This window comes from Temnothorax americanus, unplaced genomic scaffold (assembly GCF_048541705.1).
Source record: "Temnothorax americanus isolate GAGA-0224 unplaced genomic scaffold, ASM4854170v1 Scaffold4, whole genome shotgun sequence".
Taxonomy (NCBI): domain Eukaryota; kingdom Metazoa; phylum Arthropoda; class Insecta; order Hymenoptera; family Formicidae; genus Temnothorax; species Temnothorax americanus.
This window is the reverse complement of record NW_027509547.1, coordinates 6,461,170-6,480,127: the sequence shown is the minus strand read 5'-3', so window position 1 is coordinate 6,480,127 and position 18,958 is coordinate 6,461,170. Positions and strand designations below refer to the sequence as shown.

The 18,958-nt window shown below is 43.0% G+C and overlaps 2 protein-coding genes across 2 annotated transcripts; one reads left to right on the top strand and one right to left on the bottom strand.

Moving 5' to 3' along the window:
* Positions 1-71: 71 nt before the first annotated feature.
* On the bottom strand, positions 72-2,631 carry LOC143902608 (uncharacterized). Its single transcript, XM_077415660.1, has 3 exons — positions 1,930-2,631; positions 617-726; positions 72-519 (listed from the first exon to the last, which is right to left on the bottom strand). Exons 1-3 carry the CDS (start codon positions 2,275-2,277, stop codon positions 354-356), a joined length of 624 nt encoding a protein of 207 aa, XP_077271786.1. The 5' UTR covers positions 2,278-2,631; the 3' UTR covers positions 72-353.
* Positions 2,632-5,047: 2,416 nt separating this feature from the next.
* On the top strand, positions 5,048-18,247 carry LOC143902605 (F-box only protein 33). Its single transcript, XM_077415653.1, has 7 exons — positions 5,048-5,706; positions 6,428-6,522; positions 6,599-6,790; positions 6,866-7,270; positions 7,502-7,750; positions 7,829-8,030; positions 8,169-18,247. The coding sequence occupies exons 1-7, from the start codon at positions 5,239-5,241 to the stop codon at positions 8,298-8,300; spliced, it is 1,743 nt and encodes a 580-aa protein (XP_077271779.1). The 5' UTR covers positions 5,048-5,238; the 3' UTR covers positions 8,301-18,247.
* The last annotated feature ends 711 nt before the right edge of the window (positions 18,248-18,958 follow it).

The following is an 18,958-nucleotide window of genomic DNA, read 5'->3' as shown; positions in this document are numbered from 1 at the left end:
TATATGATATATCTAAAATTTCGTGTTATCACATAGCAATATTAACAGGGTGGACAGTGTTGGTAGAAATATTTTGTATTTTTTTGTATTTTTTTTTTTTAGGAAAAGTACATCTATTGCTGACAAGCATAATATGTTAATGATAAGTGCATCACAGATGCATATTTGATGTTAATAATCTGCGCAAAGCAAATAACTTTTAAAACGTTGAAAAATGCCTTTCTCTCGCAATCGATAGTCCTCTTGTGTATCTACTGCAAGAGATCGCGCTAAAGTTAGTTGGATGTTATTAAAAGTCACGTGATGTCGGAAAACATTGCACGGATGACATTATATCACTATGAGACACAAGTCTATGCGTTTTGATGCTGAGCATTGATCGTCACAACGTTACTCGCATCGAAAACAGTTGTGTCCTCATCGTCCTCCTCTTCCAGTGGCAGCGGTCGCATCTCGACGTCTTGCCTGTGCGTGAGGACACCGTATTTTCGAACCAACTGGGCGCGTGTCTTACTTAACCTGCCGATAAGAGTAACCATTGCCATTAAGTACATAATCCGTCACACAGATATCCGTATATATCGTTCTTGCGATACTGTTATCTATTAAAACGCACCTAAAACTACGGAACACGATGTAGGCCATGACAAGGATGCTTAGTCCCACGAAGACTAAGAAGCCGCGTACAAGAGCACCAGTGTTGAAGGACGTGTGGCCTTCGCTGGACTGTCGTGTCAAATCAATAACAAGAATACATCAAGACAGTGATATAATTTTATGCGGTATGAAAAACGCTGTCCATAGATTTAAATTTACATTATGCTGGATGTTCCTAAAGAATATTTGCAAACAAAAATGCAAAAAACCAGCCTATTATATAAAATAAATAGCGTAAAGGTTACATATTCTTTCGACATATAATAATAAATATGAAACATTAATATCTGCTAATATTAAGGTCTATCCAGACAAACTTGCATAGGTGCATAAGCATGTGCATAAAGAAATGGATTGGTCTATTTCCTTATGCACATGTATATGGACCAATCAATTTTCTTATGCTTATGTTTATGCTCTACGCAAGTTTGTCTGGATTGACCTTCAGTCCATCTAATTAATATGTAAGATATTTATAATCAATAATTGGTCTACTAATGTAGCACAATTTGCACAATATGTATTATAACTAGAAGCAATTGCTTTAGTATAACCAAGATACAAATTATTCTCAAGTTTTTTCCTCAGGCACTGATAAAAAGTAGAAAACGACAACAAAAATTATTCCGGTGCGTAATAAGCTGATAATCAATTTTTTCTACCCGCTGACTTCACCATGCGTTTATCTCTGCAGCGTATGCAAGAAACTATTGCCTCTGATCTTGATTTAGAATAAAAACAGAACACAAGATGAGAGCGATTCTTGTTCTCCAGAATATAAGAGTTGTACAAGTTTCAGATCAGCAAAGGGCTCCTTTTGCATACGAAAAGCATTCACATTTTACAGAACCGTCTGCACGAGAGCAAAATATGTAGAAAAAAGATTTTCCTTCTTGAAGCATTATGCAGAAAAATTTTATTCCACGTTCTCGTCTCTCATCTTTTCGCGTGGGATTATTATCTTCTTGAATGTATGTCCACACTGTGTTTATTCAACTTATGTTGAGTAAATGCTAATACACGTATCATGCTTATACAGTAATATGACAATTAAATATGAATATAAATATATACATATTTATATATTAGTAAATAGACTAATATTAGCGGATGTTATAGCGTTCAATACTTATCTCATTAAATGTTTATATTATTGTATAAATTATTAAATACATGGAAGGAACATATTCGTAACCTCCACACTATTTACACAAGATAAATAAAATCGTGACCGCCGTCCACAGTCCCCGATCAAACGAAGGTGGTGCAAACCTCGTTGGACGTGTCCGCGGTGCGCGAGGTTTTGTTCGCGACGGCGATGTCCGACGGCAGCGGCTTCGGGGTTATGTTGTCGCGCGTCCTGTTGCCGTCGGGCGCCGGCTTCTTCGCGTCGGCGGTAGACCCGGCGTCCGCGGTTTTCCGGTTGCCGTCCTTATCGCCGTGCTTCTCGTTCGTTCCTACATTTTCGTTGGCGACCGCGGGCGCCTTCTCGTCCACGTCCGCCGACGGCGGCGCGTCCCTCTTCTCCCGAAAACTCCCGTCGCAGACCGCCGTCTGCGCCAGCAGGAAGATCACCAGGAATATGAAGAATTTCAGCTTCTGGATCTTCGACCGCGCCATCGTGCCGTGTCATTTAAACGGCGACGGCGACGACGACGATAACGAGCTCTTTAAGTTTTTCACGCGGTTTACGACGCGACAGCTCGACGTTCCGGCGCGTTCTCCATGTTGCTCAATATTGCTCGCCGCCCGACGCGCAAAACCAGACCGGCCAGACCCCGACTCTTCCTCGTCGCGCTTCCTCTCGGACCAGCTGTTCCGCCACGGCCACGCGGCGCGGCGGCCTTCGGACAGTTTCGTCATTCCGTGTCGTCCTCGCGCGCGCGACGCGACGCCCCCGGCCCCCGGACCCCGTGCACGCGCACATGTCGCCGGTCGCCGGTCGCGTCGCGTGCGTGATTAATCGCGGCCGGCCCTCGCGTCAAGTAAATGTTAAATGCTCGTCCAGACCCAGGCACGTCCAGACGCTCCAGATTGGTGGCCGCGCGCAAGTGTGCGTGTGTGTACATACAGTATGCGTGCGCGCGTCCACGTCCTGAATGATAATGGTATCAGTTAACTATAAGACTGTATATTAATTATATGTACTAATATAGGTATTAATAAATATACTAATTATACTGACGTTAATGGAAGGAATGTATTTGCGAACTTGTGTTCACACGATTCATATATAACGTGGTAGAATTTGATCAAACATCCTTTAGGAACATCGTGTGTTATAAAACATTTAAAGAAAAATCTGTGAAGTGTTTGATATATCGCGTGTAACATTTAATTATGTCGCTGTCTCAATTTATTCTATTATTTTTGTACCATTATTGATCACGTATCACGTATATGTACATACATACATACAGCAGGTGCGTCAGTCTCTGGGCTAAAGTCCAATTAACTTAATTGATCGCCGATTAACTTGTCAAACGATACTGTATACTATTAACGTGGATGGAAAAATTAATTTTGTTTAATGCACGATGGAAAGAAAGACTAGATCGGAGACGCGGTAAAGCGTGCAGTGACAAAAATCAAAAATATTGACATGCAATTCTGTCGAATTAATTGCCAATCAAGTTAATTAGAATTTAGTGGAAGTCATCCCTCCCCTCCCAATCGCGATTCCGGACGCAGTTTTATGCAAAATGAGTTCGCAGAGCGCTCGTTCTTGTTTATATATTTATTCTTCGAATCCTTTTTTTTTTCTCTTCTTTCCACGAACGAACGCTACGGTAATTAATAGTCAGGTTGGTTGTTAATCGCGTGACCGCATCGGCGAAGCGATCGTAGATAATTAAGATGCTATCTTTGGCGATATCTTGTTGCTTTTAACCGGAGGTCAAATCTAGGCGGGACAAAGCTCGATCCAAGGTCTTCGTAAACTTTTCCAAGAACTAAGAACGAAGTTTGCAATGGGAACCCTCTAAATGGCTCCCTTTACGAGGGTTTATTTTAGCTGGACCGACATGGTATTCTGTTAAAGGATTAGATAAAACACCGTTGTGTTTCTTTCTGCCTCTCGGCAGGCTCGAGTATCCTTTCGTTCGAGACTCGATTCTTTCCAGCAAAATAAATGGAAGTATATCATTAAATGTGCCGCAGGTACGTATCAACCTACTCGTTTTAAGATTCGAAAGCGACTCGTTTTACGTGCGTCTGTATACAAAACAAAGTAATTTCGTAAGGATGACTAAAAAAGATGGATTATGGACAAAAATATTCAATTCTTGTTTTTTGACGAACGTATCATTTATTCTGAAAGTATACTTTGTGTGTGCTGCCTCAATGCGTATAATCTCCAAATTTTCTTAGATTACCTATAGTTAACGTGAATTAATTCATCAATTTCAAGCATAGATGCCCTATTCTTTTCTACCCACGAACAAAGATGAAACGTTGTAATTTTATGGACGTGATCCCGATTTCAAGAACAGTTTTTTCCTTGTCGAACGACACGTCGAACTCCTCAAAGGGAGATTCTGGTTTCAATGTTTCAAATTCTCTTTTCGCATCGTTAATCGCCGATCGTCCGAAGCGCGTTTAAATTAGACTTCGCGGATAAACAATCGGCGCGAGCGTGCCAAGAATCCCGCGTTTGTATTTGCGGAATAACGTTGACACGCGTGGAGCGGGCGACCAATGGAAGCGAGGCGATTTGTAATAACGCGGGGACGCAGTGCAGGATTTAAACCGCTGTCGCGGAGCCCCCAAGCTGAAGTCGCGAATCAAGCTCGCATCGAACGATACAGCGATGTCCATTTCTGCCAAGGTGGATCGACTTTAATTTCGGTTCAACTTACTTTTTACCTTTTTTTAGTTCTAAGAATTAGAAAAAGATATAAAAGGTAAGTTAAATCTAGATTAAAGCTGCACCGGTAGAAATGGACATAAGAGTAACTTCTACTCCGGATTAACTTAGTCTTAGTCGATCAATTTATCTAGCAATACCTACAGTATTTTGTTATATTTAATTAATTTGTCATTTGGAAAAAGAATAAGATGAACTTCAGTAATATCTGCTAGTATTTCGTTAATACGGACAGAAATATCAATTTTCTACTATTCGACACGTGAAAAGAGAAATTATAGAACCAACGAATTAGCAGATTGACGATCAGCCGTCACTTTAGCGGGGATCTTCCTAGCCCTTTTCTCAGATTCTCCGGATTTTTGTCGCCGACACGCTCTCTCTCTCTCTCTCTCTCGCGAGTCTTCCCGCGAGCGGAAAAGATACCCGCGGGCCAATCGACGCGCGGATTCGGCCCTGCTACGGTGTATACATACATCCATGCGTGCGTTTACGGGGGCAGACGCGAGACGCGAGTTGCGAGCGCGAGGAGGTGTGAGTCGTGAGATGGTGTGAGAGCTGCGAGAGTGAGAGGCCGCGAGGCGACAGGCGACAGTTGGGGGACGAGGAGCGAGACGAGCGGGGGCGAGCGCGAAGCGGTAAGAGAGTGAGCTCGGGGAAGTCGCGATCTCGAGTTCGGTGCGTGCACACATCGGCTCGCGTTTACATATACATATATGTATATATATATGCCCGTCTCGGCTGTGAACGGCGCGCCCGTGGCCGCGCTCGGCGACAACGACAGGTCGAACGGCGCGACGGATGGCTCGCGATATCGGCCGATCGGCTGGTTGGACATGATGCGCGCCTGCGACGACACGTCCGATGTACGATTGGAGACTTTGGAGAGGTTCAGAGCAGCGACGGCGACGGCGACGGCGGCGGCGGCGAGCGGCGCCGTCGCGACCGCGTCGGGCAACGGGGACGCGGACGCGACCGCGGAGGAGGCGACGTCGAGGAAGTGCGAGGGACAGCTGTCTATGCTGTGCGCGGCGAACAGCTGTTCGTCCTGCAAGCCTGCGTCGTGCCGTACGTCAGAAATGGCGCAGGAGGATCACGGCTCGTCCTGGGCCAATCTGCCCACCGTTATCTTGCAGGAGATATTCACGTATTTGTCACACGACACCAGAATAAGAGCCTCCCAGGTATATACCGAGAGAATTCGAGAGTGTGTGCGTGTGTGTGTGCGTGTGTGTGTGTGTGAGAGAGAGAGAGAGAGAGGGAGAGTGCGAGCCTTGCCTCTTGTTTTCCTTTTCCTCGCGCTGTAAACTGACCTGACATTGTGCGGCCGATAAAGCCGTCGCGTCAATCGCAGGAATACTTATTTCTTATGGAATGTATATTGATGAAACACTACCCGCTACTATCTCTCTCTCTCTCTCTCGAATGACATACGTTTGCTCAACCGTTATTTGCGTGTGCAAAAGTTTGATTTACGAACGTATCGTGTGTATATGTGTGTGTATGTGTGTGTGTGTGTGCGCGCGCGTGCGTACACATATATGTGTGCGAGGAGAGGGAAGGGGAGTCACCACTCCGCGTGTTTTCTTTTCTGCATTACGGAGCGAAATAATGTACTCTGAAATGCCAACAGTCATTTACGGTGATAAACCGAGTTATCACGTCTACATGTGATAGAGAATAGAGATTAGATCTTCACAGTGATATGAAAAAAAAATTATGAAGTTGACTCACGTGATGTGGTTTTTATAAACAATATTTTGTACCATAAAGATAGTAGAAATGATTGTTGGACAGCGCTTTATACGTAGATGTTATTTATATCAATGTGACTATCAATTTATTAAGATTTATACTTAATTAATACAAGATTTGTTCAACGGACTTGTTATTCGATTTCCATAGGTGTGCAAAAACTGGAGATGTACCTTGTTCCACCCAAACTTCTGGAAAAAAATCACTTTTGTGTTCAGAGATCAGGACAGCGTTGTGTGGGCCCGGTTCGTAAAGCCAGATTTACCATCTGTTTGTCGACTGATTAAGTGTCGTGCGATACACGTAGCACGTTTGTTATAGATTCTTGGCAAATCGTTTCGCTCTGAGTGTGCGCGAAGCTACCATTCGTTGGGATATACCTAGATATGTCAATTGCTTAGGTGAGACGTACAGGCTCTTGAAGAAACTAGGCCAAAATAGACAATTGAGAAAATTGTTCTTGGAATTCAATAGTAATACTTATGATCCTCCCTTTGACAACGAGGACGACAGGTATTGATAAATTGATCTTATCTAGAGTACAAATCAGCTTTCTCGTTGAATAAACTTGGATCGTTTGTCTTTCAGTAACTACAAAAGTTCCGCATCATTAGTACGGTGCGTGGTAAATATTATTGAGACCTCTAATTGCCTGGAGACCCTGAGTCTGGGATGCAGGGAAGAGTTGATAATGAATTTGTCTACGATTTTGGAACCCCTCCGTCTTCATCACTCCAAACATTTGACACACCTCAGTCTGGCGTCCATCAAGGACGATCCTGATTATTATGACTTCTTCGAGCTTGATAACTCTATTTTTAATTCATTTATCAGATTGTCTATCTTAACTCTGGATTATGAGTACGTCAGTGATACTTTGTTGGAAGCGTTAGATAATGGATGTATGCAGAGACTCGTGATCCATATACATGGCTGGAAAGAGGATTATCCAGGAACAACAAATATGGCCTGGCAAATGTTTGTTCAAAAAAAGTGAGTTACAGTAGTGCTATACCTATATTTGGAATTATTTAGATTGTTGACAAGGGGTGCGTTCCGTTTCACGCATGATGCGTACATGATGCATCACTTATCCTTGTTTAACGTTCGGTGAACAACAACGGATAAGTGATGCATTATGCGTATCATGCGTGAAACGGAACGCACCCAAGAATAATATCTCGATGAAAAAAAAAACGTGCATAAATGTTTATTTATTTGCAGTCCACAGTGTGAATTAAGGCTCAATCTTATACATTCTTACGCCGGCGTTAAGGTTTTGGATACTGACATATTCTGTCCTGCTATGCCATTGACACACTTACAAGTTCTGTTCTGTGAAAACATTAATATCAGAGCGCTACATCGATTATCAATGTGGTATGCGCATACGCTGAAATCGTTGACATGGATAGACTCGATAGATCGCAAGCAGCATATGCCATCCACATTTGATCCAAACGATCCAAATGGGTAAGAAAATTCTCCACTTTGACTTATATTTTTCTGGTGATAGTACAATTTATACGTAGATATATATTTCGATTGTAGTCCAGACTCTTTGGTGTTGGTGGCATGGAAGTGTACTAAACTTACGAAGATGGTGTTCCTCGGTCATAAATATTACCAAGAGAATCTGTTGGCCATCGCGCGTCTCAGAGGCAGCACTCTTAAATTATTGGTATTTGCAAAAAGTGATATTACCTCTGAATTTGAATTGTGGCTTCACAATCAAGCTGAAAGCATCAGACGTGTAAGTATACAAGCATTTTGGTAAATATCTTTTGTATTTTCAAATATAAGAAATTAGACGTTGCGTTTCACTTTATATGATTAAGGGACTAACAATTGCAAAACAAATTTAAAATATTAAATGTTGTATCTCTTTTAGGAAATTCGAGATATAATGGGTCCACATTGGATGCCCTTGGATGACTCAGACCTACCAATGGTAATACTGAATCCTTTCAAAGGCGATAGTAGAGAAGTGATTATGCCATTGGTTCTTAGCGATCAAAAATAATTCGCGACAGAAGCCAAGGAAAATCTCTATTCAGTGTGATTATATCCAAAAACCATTTCTGGGCTACCGATATTCTGAGAAGTAATGTTATCAAATTACATCTTTTATTCTTCTACGACATTTTTTTTTTTAAACGAGGGTGAAACATCGAACAGCGAATACGCAGTATAAGTTCGAAATCTCATTGTCAACGGCGTTATCGTTTTCCGAGTTGGGAATTCTGGGCGCAATGTGTGAGAGATACGGAGAGATAAGCGCACACATCATTTTCTCCTCGTTTACAATATTTCTATCGGTTATTATATGAATGTGATAAATTGTAGTCAAACTAGATCTACTTTTGACTTGTTGATGATATATCTTGTGCAAATTACAACACATTTGCAAACAGTGAGACGATCTCTCCAGTGATTTATATGCACTATAGTTTTCTTCTTATGGAAAACCATGAGTCGCGCTTTAACGTTGACAAAGTGACGTTAGGAGTGTGATCACGAATGTACATTATCGCATTAAGAGCGATATATATCGCCCCTCTCGCCTATTAAGTTGATATTGCCAGAAGAAGCCAGAGTACATTTTATATAACTACAATTATTATTCTGGTCAAAGAGTGCGGCACATGAAAACGACGTAATTGAGAACAAGATCGCAGATGTGTCGTGAATCTTGTAAGAGATGTATAATACAACAAGGCGTAGCGCGGAGCTGGAGCCAAGGATATGAACGATTTATCCAGCAGAAGAGAAAGTGCGCGCCACACTTAGGAATGAGAGAGGGAGGCTTGGATCTCGTGATCTTCCACTGGAAAGAATAACAAAATTCCAAACGTATGTAAGTAGAAATGCGTTTAACAACATATTTTTCCAATTCTCTGGGAAGTTAGGTGATAGCGAGCGCCAAGAGCATGACGTGCGAGAGTTAAAATATCTAGTAAGACTTCGCGAAGAGTTCGTCCGAATGAGCGGCGCGGGAGCATTAAAGAGTCTCGAAGACAAAGAAAAAAAAATAGAGAGCACGAAGTCTACAGCGATCCGAGGTTATTTTTAATACCAAGACCAATCGGACGCTTCTGTACAAATGTTAACATAGCGCGCACCGGAAAGAGCGCGGTCCGCTCAACGAGAATACGTAAAACGCGGTTGCGAGCGAAAACCGAAACGAAATAAAAAAAGAAATCGCTCGGTATATATATCTACACCTGTCCACGTATAAACTTTCGACGGGTGATAATGAGTAGCGATCGAATGAATAATGCAATTATGTGTATAACCGTCTACACTCATCGTGCTCTTAGCGACCGCTGATGACGAACACACAAATATAGGTATATCTGTAAAATCGGAGTTATTATCCGCTAATCGTATATGTATGTATATGTATGTATAACTGTATTATCTGTCGAACTTTAAACACGTCAACACATTCGGACGCAGCGCGCATCTATTTCTGTCGTGCGATTAACAATGACGATTTTGAGAGCGTGTTTAAAAGAGAGAAAGGAAGCGAGAGAGAAAGAGAGTGAAAGAGATAAAGAGCTATTCGTAACAAAGATAAAATACCAAAATGCAACCGTATATGCCGTATATACACACAGTTTACTATTCCGAGAGGTTATTTACTTTTTTTCGAGCCCTTGTATAATTATATTACATTATCGTGTATCGTAACTCGTAGTCACACATGTATTAATATTGGTTTTTATATGTGGTTTCTGTACATACATCTCTCCATGCGTTCGAGACACTGGATACACGCGCGAACAACACGGAGTTGCGTGCGGAAAAATACACGAGGAAGAGGGGGAAAAAGTAGGAAGAAAGGAAAAATAAGGGAAGCACAAAAGAAGGGAAGATGGAGATGAAAATGTGAGAAATGCGAGGGAAATAAAAAAAAAGAGTTTCTTTTCGACGTACGATCAGCTGTTATACAAGATGAACGGGCCTTAATATGTACCTGAGTCGCGGGTAAGGGTAAATTCACTGAGAAATCTGTCACGCGACATCCACCATAGAGAGATAAACCAGATTAAACACCTTATAACGGTCGTCGTTCTCGCGAACGTGCGGGTCGTATGTGCACACGCGTCCACGTTCGCCAGCACCACGGCCAGGAACTTTAAGGTATATCACGCTCGTGCCCTTTCATTTCGTATTCCGCGCGTGTATATTTTTACATCGGATGAGAGAAAGGGGAGAAGTCTAACGCGAAACGAGAGGAGCCGACTAAAGGTTTCCAAGAGTCGTAATAATTAATTACCGTACGAACGCGGACGTGATCGACTAACGCTCGTCCGTTGACCGCCGATACCACGCGGACGGGACAAAAACTTTATCGAAATAATTTTATGTTTCTTCTCGCTTTTCTTTCGAAACGAACGGAAATTCCGCGTGAAGAAGAAGAAAGAAAAACTATATTCGGGGACGCGGTGCCCAGCGTGTGAGTGTGATAAATGAGCGAAAGAGAGAGAGAGAGAGAGAGAGTAAAGTGTGAGAGCAAAAACCATGCGACAATTACGCGAGAGCAAGTTCAATAGCGTGCGAATAGAGAAAGAACGAAGAGAAATTATTCGAGAGCGCGGAGCGAAATGATTACGCGTTTGAATGTACTAACGGATATCCGCGAAACGTAGAAACAAATCAAGTGATATGATAGTACCATCTCTGCGAGTCCTCTGTAATAAAGTAAATATCGTGCGTAGAAAGGCGGTCGTGCGGCCGCTCGACGCGGGCACAACGCAACTATGTAACCACGTGTCGCTAGCGTGACAATGACAAAAAAAACCACAAGCATAAGACTGAACCTGCCGAAAGAGGTGTTATACAACAAGTCGAGCGGGCTGCACGCTGCCGCCGCGCGTTGCCATATTCATAAGGAGAGGCAGGATGGAAAGCACGATCCGGTCGAAAAAATATTGTCTCGCTGTTCCGAATTGAACGCGGTAGCCGATCTTTCTTCACGGTTGTTCTCCGCCGCGCCTTAGACGCGGCTTTCCTTCCACGTTGCTTTCCATCTCGGGCCTGGTCTAAATCGCTTCGCCGTTGCGATCGAGCGAACGCGAAAATATTTATGAATATGCGCGTCGCGAAAGCGAAATAAAACAAAAGAGGGATGGTGCACAAGCTAGCGTTTAGATCGGAATAAAGCCCTGAGAGAGCTCACTCGACGGCGGTTCTCGTAGAAGCCGATAATATAAACTAAACCCTTGAAGCAGCCTGCCAAGAATCAAAATACTGTAAAATATCAAACGAACGCTAGCCAGTACAGAATGCTAAGATCTATTTTTTAAGAAGCGAATATATATTTTTGTACTAAGGCAGGCCTTAGCGTATGATCGTGCGTCTTCTTGCGCGTAAATGGCGAGACCGAGAGCTGTGATTGTAACGCGTGTTGGCTATACGAGACACAGGGAGAGAAAGGGGGAAATCAACACGGGGCAATGTGTACGTCGAAAGCATAATCGTGCATAGTATGCGAACAACACAGGGAACACGACGCAAAGGATCCCTGATCGATTGTTACCGAGTGAGCTATAGGTATAGGCACAGGGCGATTATAAAATCGAGAATAAAACATCTGTGATAAAGTAGAAAATCTTACAAGCGTGTTCGAGGGTGGACAAAGATCGGCGAGTGTCGGTAGAAAGTAGGGGGGAAAAAATCAGGAAAAATAGAAAGAAATAAAGAGGGCCGTATGGAGGACCGGAAATCCACGCGTGGGCGTTGATAAAGCTTGAACGCGCGAGATTAGCTATTTCTTCGAGACTTAGGGACTCCGACGCTCCGAGGAAAAGTTCGTCGTGCGTATGAGCGATTAGTAGCAGCGGATCGATAGAGAGCGCGAGAAAGAGAAGCGAGAGAATGAGAGTAAGAGATTGTCTTTCGACAAGATAGCCCGGTCTAACTAGCAGACGACGACGACAACGACCCGACCAGCTCGATCGCGCGCTTTACGATGGGTTTGCGACGCACGTTTATTTTTCTTTTTTTTTTCTTCTCGACCAGAGCTGGAGCGATCAGGCGTGTGCGTCTCGCGGAGGAGCCGTGGTATATACACTTATACCGGAAGTCTGATATACAGCGTAGCTCTAAAGCGGAACCAACGGCCGGCGCGAAGAGTTTTCTTGTTGCTCCGTCTACGACATTCCACGGTGAGAGGCGAGGATCGGTGACACGCGCGACCGCTCCGTCGACTTCTTAACGAACAAACGTTGGTCCTCTCTCGACTCACCCCGGGTAGAGAATCTATTACGCTACAGCGGGGCTAGCGTTCCTCCTCCGATTAAAATCCCGCCGCTGACGACGAAGCGCGCGCATTTAGGTAAATTATAGAGAAAGAGAAGGGAAAAAAGCGTTAAGTTATCGTCGACTGAAAGCAAGATCGCACAAGATTTATCGGGGTACAGCCGGAGTATGTATATGTATGTATATAGTTTGATTTTGACACGTACACGCGACACGTAGACGCATTTTGTTGAAACCCGCGCGAACGAAACAGTCGCCGTCGGCCGTCGGGTCAGTCGGCGGCCACGAGTAGTATTATAAGTTCCTAAAAAAAAAAAAGTAAAAAGAAATACCTTTACACGGTTTAAGCGATAGAACGAAGAGAGGGCCGGCATACGAATACACACGTCCGTGCACGAACAAGAAAGGGAGCATTCAGTTCGATCGATTATAGATTTGTTCGTTCACTCGCTCGTTCGTTCATCCGTTGATTCGTTTGTTTTCGGCGCTTTCCAATATACTTTCGGACACGGCACGGAGTAACGTCGTCATAATTTAACGAAGTACGAGTATAATGTAATCCATTCCAATCGAATGGGAATGAGCGTGATGTAGCGTCGCGAGGAAGATCGAAGGCAGGCGGTGCGAATCGGATTTGGGGAAAAGCCGAAAAGTATTGCGTAGCATCGATCGGAGGCAGATGATTTTTTGCGACCTTACTCGTTTTGACGATCGCGAGGATCGCGTATTCGTTAAAACTTATTAACTTAAGTCTGTCAAACGACGATCTTGTTATAATTCTAAGAAGGCAAAACGAACTTGTAGTGTAACTATTGCCTATCAGTTTCCGTAGATCGTCCTCGGTGTCGAACACAATTCTACAATTCGACTTGCGTTAATTTTTCGAAACGCACGGCTCGTACGTTTCCAATTGATTTGTACCTGTCGAGCCACGTCGGCGACCATCGCGTTCCGTTCGTAACGAATGATCTTCGTCCCATCGGGACGAGAACGGTAATCGCCAGACACGCGCATTCCTCTATCGATATCACTTTTACGTGTGATATCGCACAAACAGCGTTAGATGTAAGCAACGAGCTGCGTAAGCGAGAACAGACAAGTTCGAACCGTCGCGCAATCAAGCCTGAAGGTTTCCGGAATCTTTCACGAAAGGGCTTTTACGGGGGCCCACGTATGTATATTTTGTCGCTATAATATTCGTTTATAGTTACGAACGGATCTTACAACGTCTTTAGTTCTAGCGTGCGCGAGTAATGCCATCGAGCATGGGGTGGTCATTCGAATGCACATCCCGTCCCGAATGTAAGGGGACTTTTAACTCTCTATTGCCAGAGTTATCTCTCTGAGGATTCAGAGAAAAGCGAAGCGCAATAAGTTAGAGTAAATCTAATCTGTACTTTTGAAAACATGAAGCTTGCGGAGATGGGTTTATGTTGTAACTTGAAGTTAAAATTGTTGACAAGAAAGAGGAAGACAATGAAACTAGTGCACGTGACGTCGCGCAAGGCAATAGAGAGTTAAATCGAAAAGAAAGCGTAGCGTGTGTAATGGTGATGATGATCCAGAGCATCGAATTGTACCACTCTTCACTGCGATCGCGAGAGATCGAAGAACGCGCGCGCGGCGAAAGAAGATGATCTCTCGCGTATTATTTGTTCTGAAAAGGTATTAAATCAGCAAGAGCGATGTGAAGGAATTTATACGACGACAATCTTCGTCAGATTTTTTATCGCGCCGTCATCGAAATGGATTCTTGAATACTCGCCTGCAAACTGACTAAAGAAACGTGCTAAATCGATTCTTGACATTAGTGTAATTTCTAAGCGTATATTCCAGAAGCGTTTTAAAATAAAAGAAGCATTCGGGCGGTGTGCAGTATATATATATATATATATATATATATATATATATATATATTGGCGTTATTATAATACTGTCGGTATAAAATTTGGTTTATCGCTGTAAAAATTTTTCGGTAAGAATTTCATCTCAGCACGGGAATGTCAGTTTTAACTTTTCAGCGCGGTGAACGCACGATCTATCCAAGGGATAGAAACCCTTTAGTACCCAGGTGATGCTACCGCAAAATCTCGCCGAATTCAACCGATAATTACACAGTCGTGTATATAAAAGATACTCGTCACTTTTAGAATCCGTCGATTGAATTGTTTCGAACGGGTCCATCCTGGACTCGGCATTCAAAAGTGGCACCGCGGTATTAAACGGTTGAATAAGAACGGGACTTTGTTAAGTGTAACAATAAGAGCAATCGAGGAAGAGCGATCGTTGCGCTTTGCGAATGTCGTTCCCCCATCGGCGGAACGGAGTTGAAACGACGCGAAATCGTGACTGCGCGGCCAAGCGGACCAAGATACATACCTGTAATTACTTCTCGTCGACTCCGTAGCATTTAGTTTCGTTAAGTATTAGCATTGTCGGCAGCTGATGCCGATTGTACAACATTGTGATGAGGAATTGCGCGAAAGTCACGCGCTCGCTCTCCGTGACGGTGACGGCGTGCTCGCCGCGATTTTAGCGTCGCTTTCACATTTTCCTGTCTGCAAAAGCGGCGCTTCGTCGATGCGTCTCGACATGTTACTCGTTACACACACACACACACACACACACACACGGCGTCGTTGATCAACAATGCCGGAAAAGAAAAAAAAATCCGCGATCGGTGCTAATTAATCGACGTGCTACCAAAACGTAAACGTCGTTGCGTCACACGTTTCCGTGACGCGCGTTGCATGTGCAGATGTAATACGGGATGTCGAGGAAAGAAGAGCGTTCTGATGGCATTCGGCTTTTCCCCGGCGACGTAACGAGATATTATTATGTCCAATATGATCGATTCCTCGATCACATTAGATTTTGTCGCGAAATAGATTTTCCGCGCGTCTGAAAACCCCGCGGAACTGCCGCGGATGAAGTTCTCAATATCGAGTCGTCGCTGAAGGAAAAGTCGCTTCCAAGTTCCTTCGTGGACGGAACAAAATCGTCTCACTATCTATATACTTTCCTTTGGACAGCCCGCGTAAGCGAACCTGAAGACGGTTGTCCTTACTACTCCGAGGACAGATCTTGTTCGGACGTAGTTTCGCTGTATAATTTAAGGAAACGGGTTTATAGGGCGCGCGAACACGCGCATACGAACGCCGGGGGACCCGCTTCCTTCTCACATGCTCTCGATGCGAGATCGAATGAAAGAATCAGCATCGAATCAGCATTGAAGTCTCACTCGTTGTTGCTTGTGATGTCGGACCATCATCCGAATGAACCAACCGCGCTATATATTTTTCTCTGCCAATGTAATCGCGTCATACACTACCGAATAATTGTCTCACTTAGCGAGATTAACGAATTGTAAGATGTATATGTATGTACGTTGCGTGTTCGTCTATTCTATGCGTATTATATTGTGTGTATGAGCGCGCCGACGAGAGAGGCTTCGCGATCGTAGATTAATTTATCGCGCGGCTTAATTCGACGATGAGGAATCGCGGGAGGTCGGTTTGATTGTTTTTTTTTTCGCTGTCCTTTTCGCGCTCGTTGTTGTATCTATTTTGAGACTTACCGCGAACAACAACGGTATTGAACACGAAGCTCGTTGTAATCGTGCATTATTTTCTAAGCACACTATCGATGTTATATAGTTAAAGCCGCTTCTCGATGCCCTCGACGCGCGTCGAATCAACATCTAATTGCGAAGCAATGAATAATACGCTGCAAAAATAATAAGAGGATCACACTTTCTCAAAAAGTGATATAATACGTTTAAAGATTATTAATATATGTTTAAGTACAAAGGTTAATTTTTTGGGGGATTGGAACCTCGGAGGTAATCTTCGATATATATTAAGACATATCACTTCTTGCACTGTGTGAGTCTTTTTTCTTAAAGTCTAATCTAGTTAATTATTTTGTGTGTTGAACTATACGAATCGGAAAATATAATTTATGCTTTTATTCATATTTTTTCATGAAGATATATTTATTTTTTGAAGCATGACTTTTGGTACAGATGCCTTTATGTTGATTTTGTTAATAAAAAAATATATAAATTTGTTATAAATATAAAATAGAAAATAAGTATTTTTATAAGTCTCACAAGAATGTTATACAGGCCTCCGAAAATAGAGCCACCAGTGATTGAAAAAAAATGCAATGGTTCACACACCGCAGTACTTTTCATATATTTAACATAATGCTATTACACTTTTTGATCAGTTTGCTCTATGAAGGATTATATTGTTCTCCTTTGATTTTTAATAATTATATTTATGTAAACACGATATTTTTTAGCTCTTTTAATAAACTGGTATTTGAGTTGTTCGTTCAAAGCAGTGGTGCCTCAATTATTTTTGAGCAGCGTATAATATCCTATCGGTCAGTCGATTTAACGATCGTCGAGACGCTCGTTGTTGCGTTTTAATTTTTTATGTGTGCCGTTATGCATTATTAAATTAACAATAGGAAACGTACTCCGTTTATTCCCTCGAACAGAATCCGTCTTAACGCTTTGACAACAGATACCAAATTCACACAAATCTTTGCTTATTGTTGGATATATAAGATTTAACCCGATTTAATTTAACCGCAATCATGCGTTTCCGTTCTTGTAAGCGAGATCTGATTATCTTATATATCAGTTGTTTCTTGCAATTTATTTGACAGAGATTTGTTTTCGCAAGTTGGATTTGGAATGTCACAAATAAACAGATATTTGGGTGATAAAAAAATTCGCTTGCTTCACACGTAGCTTTTAACGCCAATAGAATAAAAGAAAACATGGAGGATTTTTTTATCGAGCTAATAGTTATGAAACAGTTTGTGATTGTCGCATTGTTGTCACTGCGTCAAGTCGCCGTTAGCGCATCGAATGCAGGAGTACGTAGTCGTAGGAAGGGAAAAAGGAGTGAGTTTTGATAGATTCTTTACTCGATTCTGTAACATTCTTACGTTTTTCTTGTTCCTAGACCATACGGAACTGCAGCCGAGCTATTTGCGCGGCGCGATGTGATACATTCTACACTTTTTGGTTTCTTTTTCTTCTTCTTTTTTAATTGCATAATTAAATGCATCTTTCTCCGAACTGCTTGCGAACGTGTCTCTCTTGCAGCTTCGTATGTCTATAAATTTCTCCGTATTCTACTAGTGCATATTTCGGTACACACTCTTGACCCGTAACACGAGTTTTAACGCCGCTAGTTCTAGTGCGAGTTTCGTCCTACGGTCGAAAATGCGGTGTGGGTGCGAGACCCTTCCCACCCGAACCCTCCTTTCCCAGTCCTCTGGAATACACGATCCCGAAATATAATCCCGGAAATGCAGGATATCTGCGGAAGGGCCGAGGCTCGTCATTACAACCCGCGGAACCTGTGTTACGCATCGTAGAAGTCTTGTTATTGCATATACCACTTTAATGCTACAAATTACCTCCACCGTATCCCGCCGGACGCGTAGTCCACGGGCGAGCATTTTTACATTATTATATATGTATGCCGGAACCGTTCTAATACGAAATCAGTATTTATTCCTTCGACTTTGAAGCCCCCCCCCCTCCGCCTCTCCGTAGGATTGTGTACCGATCTATCGTTTTTACGTCACTCCTGTAATCAATAGAAATGTCTTTTGGAAATGTGAATCAATTTTTAAAAATGTATGAATCGATAAATAAATAATGCATGGCATAAGGAGTAACTCGATCGTCCCTTCAACATCCTTTCCGTATAATTTTATCTTATAAAAAATATATCTTGAATAATGCAGTTAAAATCATCGCTCTTTACTACGTTGCGAGAAAAACGAAATGCAACTTTTCTATTGTACTTTGTTTATTTTTGGCCATTTTTTGCCTCTTAATAGGTGACGTTGGAAAATGCTTTCAACTTTTCACAGAGATGTTTAATTCAGATCAGAAACGAATCGCCGCGTGTCATAAGATAATCCCCGTCGTTGAGGAAAATAGATTAAAAAATATATAAACATTAACTTCAATCGTCCTGAGCGTTGCGCGGAATGCGCGGCTGAAGCGCGGTGGAATTTGAAGCGGAGTCGCGAACGCGCGGCTTGTTTCCGATTGGCCGTGACGAGACGCGACAGACAGGACGAACGGAATTCACGGAGGTGGGGGGGGGGGGATTTATTTAGACGACTGTCAACGACAACGACTGCCAAAGCGTCTAGATGCCGCATCCGGTAAGGTCCGGCATTGGGGGTGTTTCGGGTGAGCCCCATAGCTGGCGACACCCGACTTGCGCCAGCAGGGGTTGCCGGGATCTCGAAGGATGACCTATTGTCCATTTCTCTCTCTCTCTCTCTCTCTCTCTCTCTCTCTCTGTCTCTGTCTCTTTCTCTCCCTTCGTCCTTCCGCCCTTCAGTCACTCATCCGGATGGCGTGACACCGCGCCC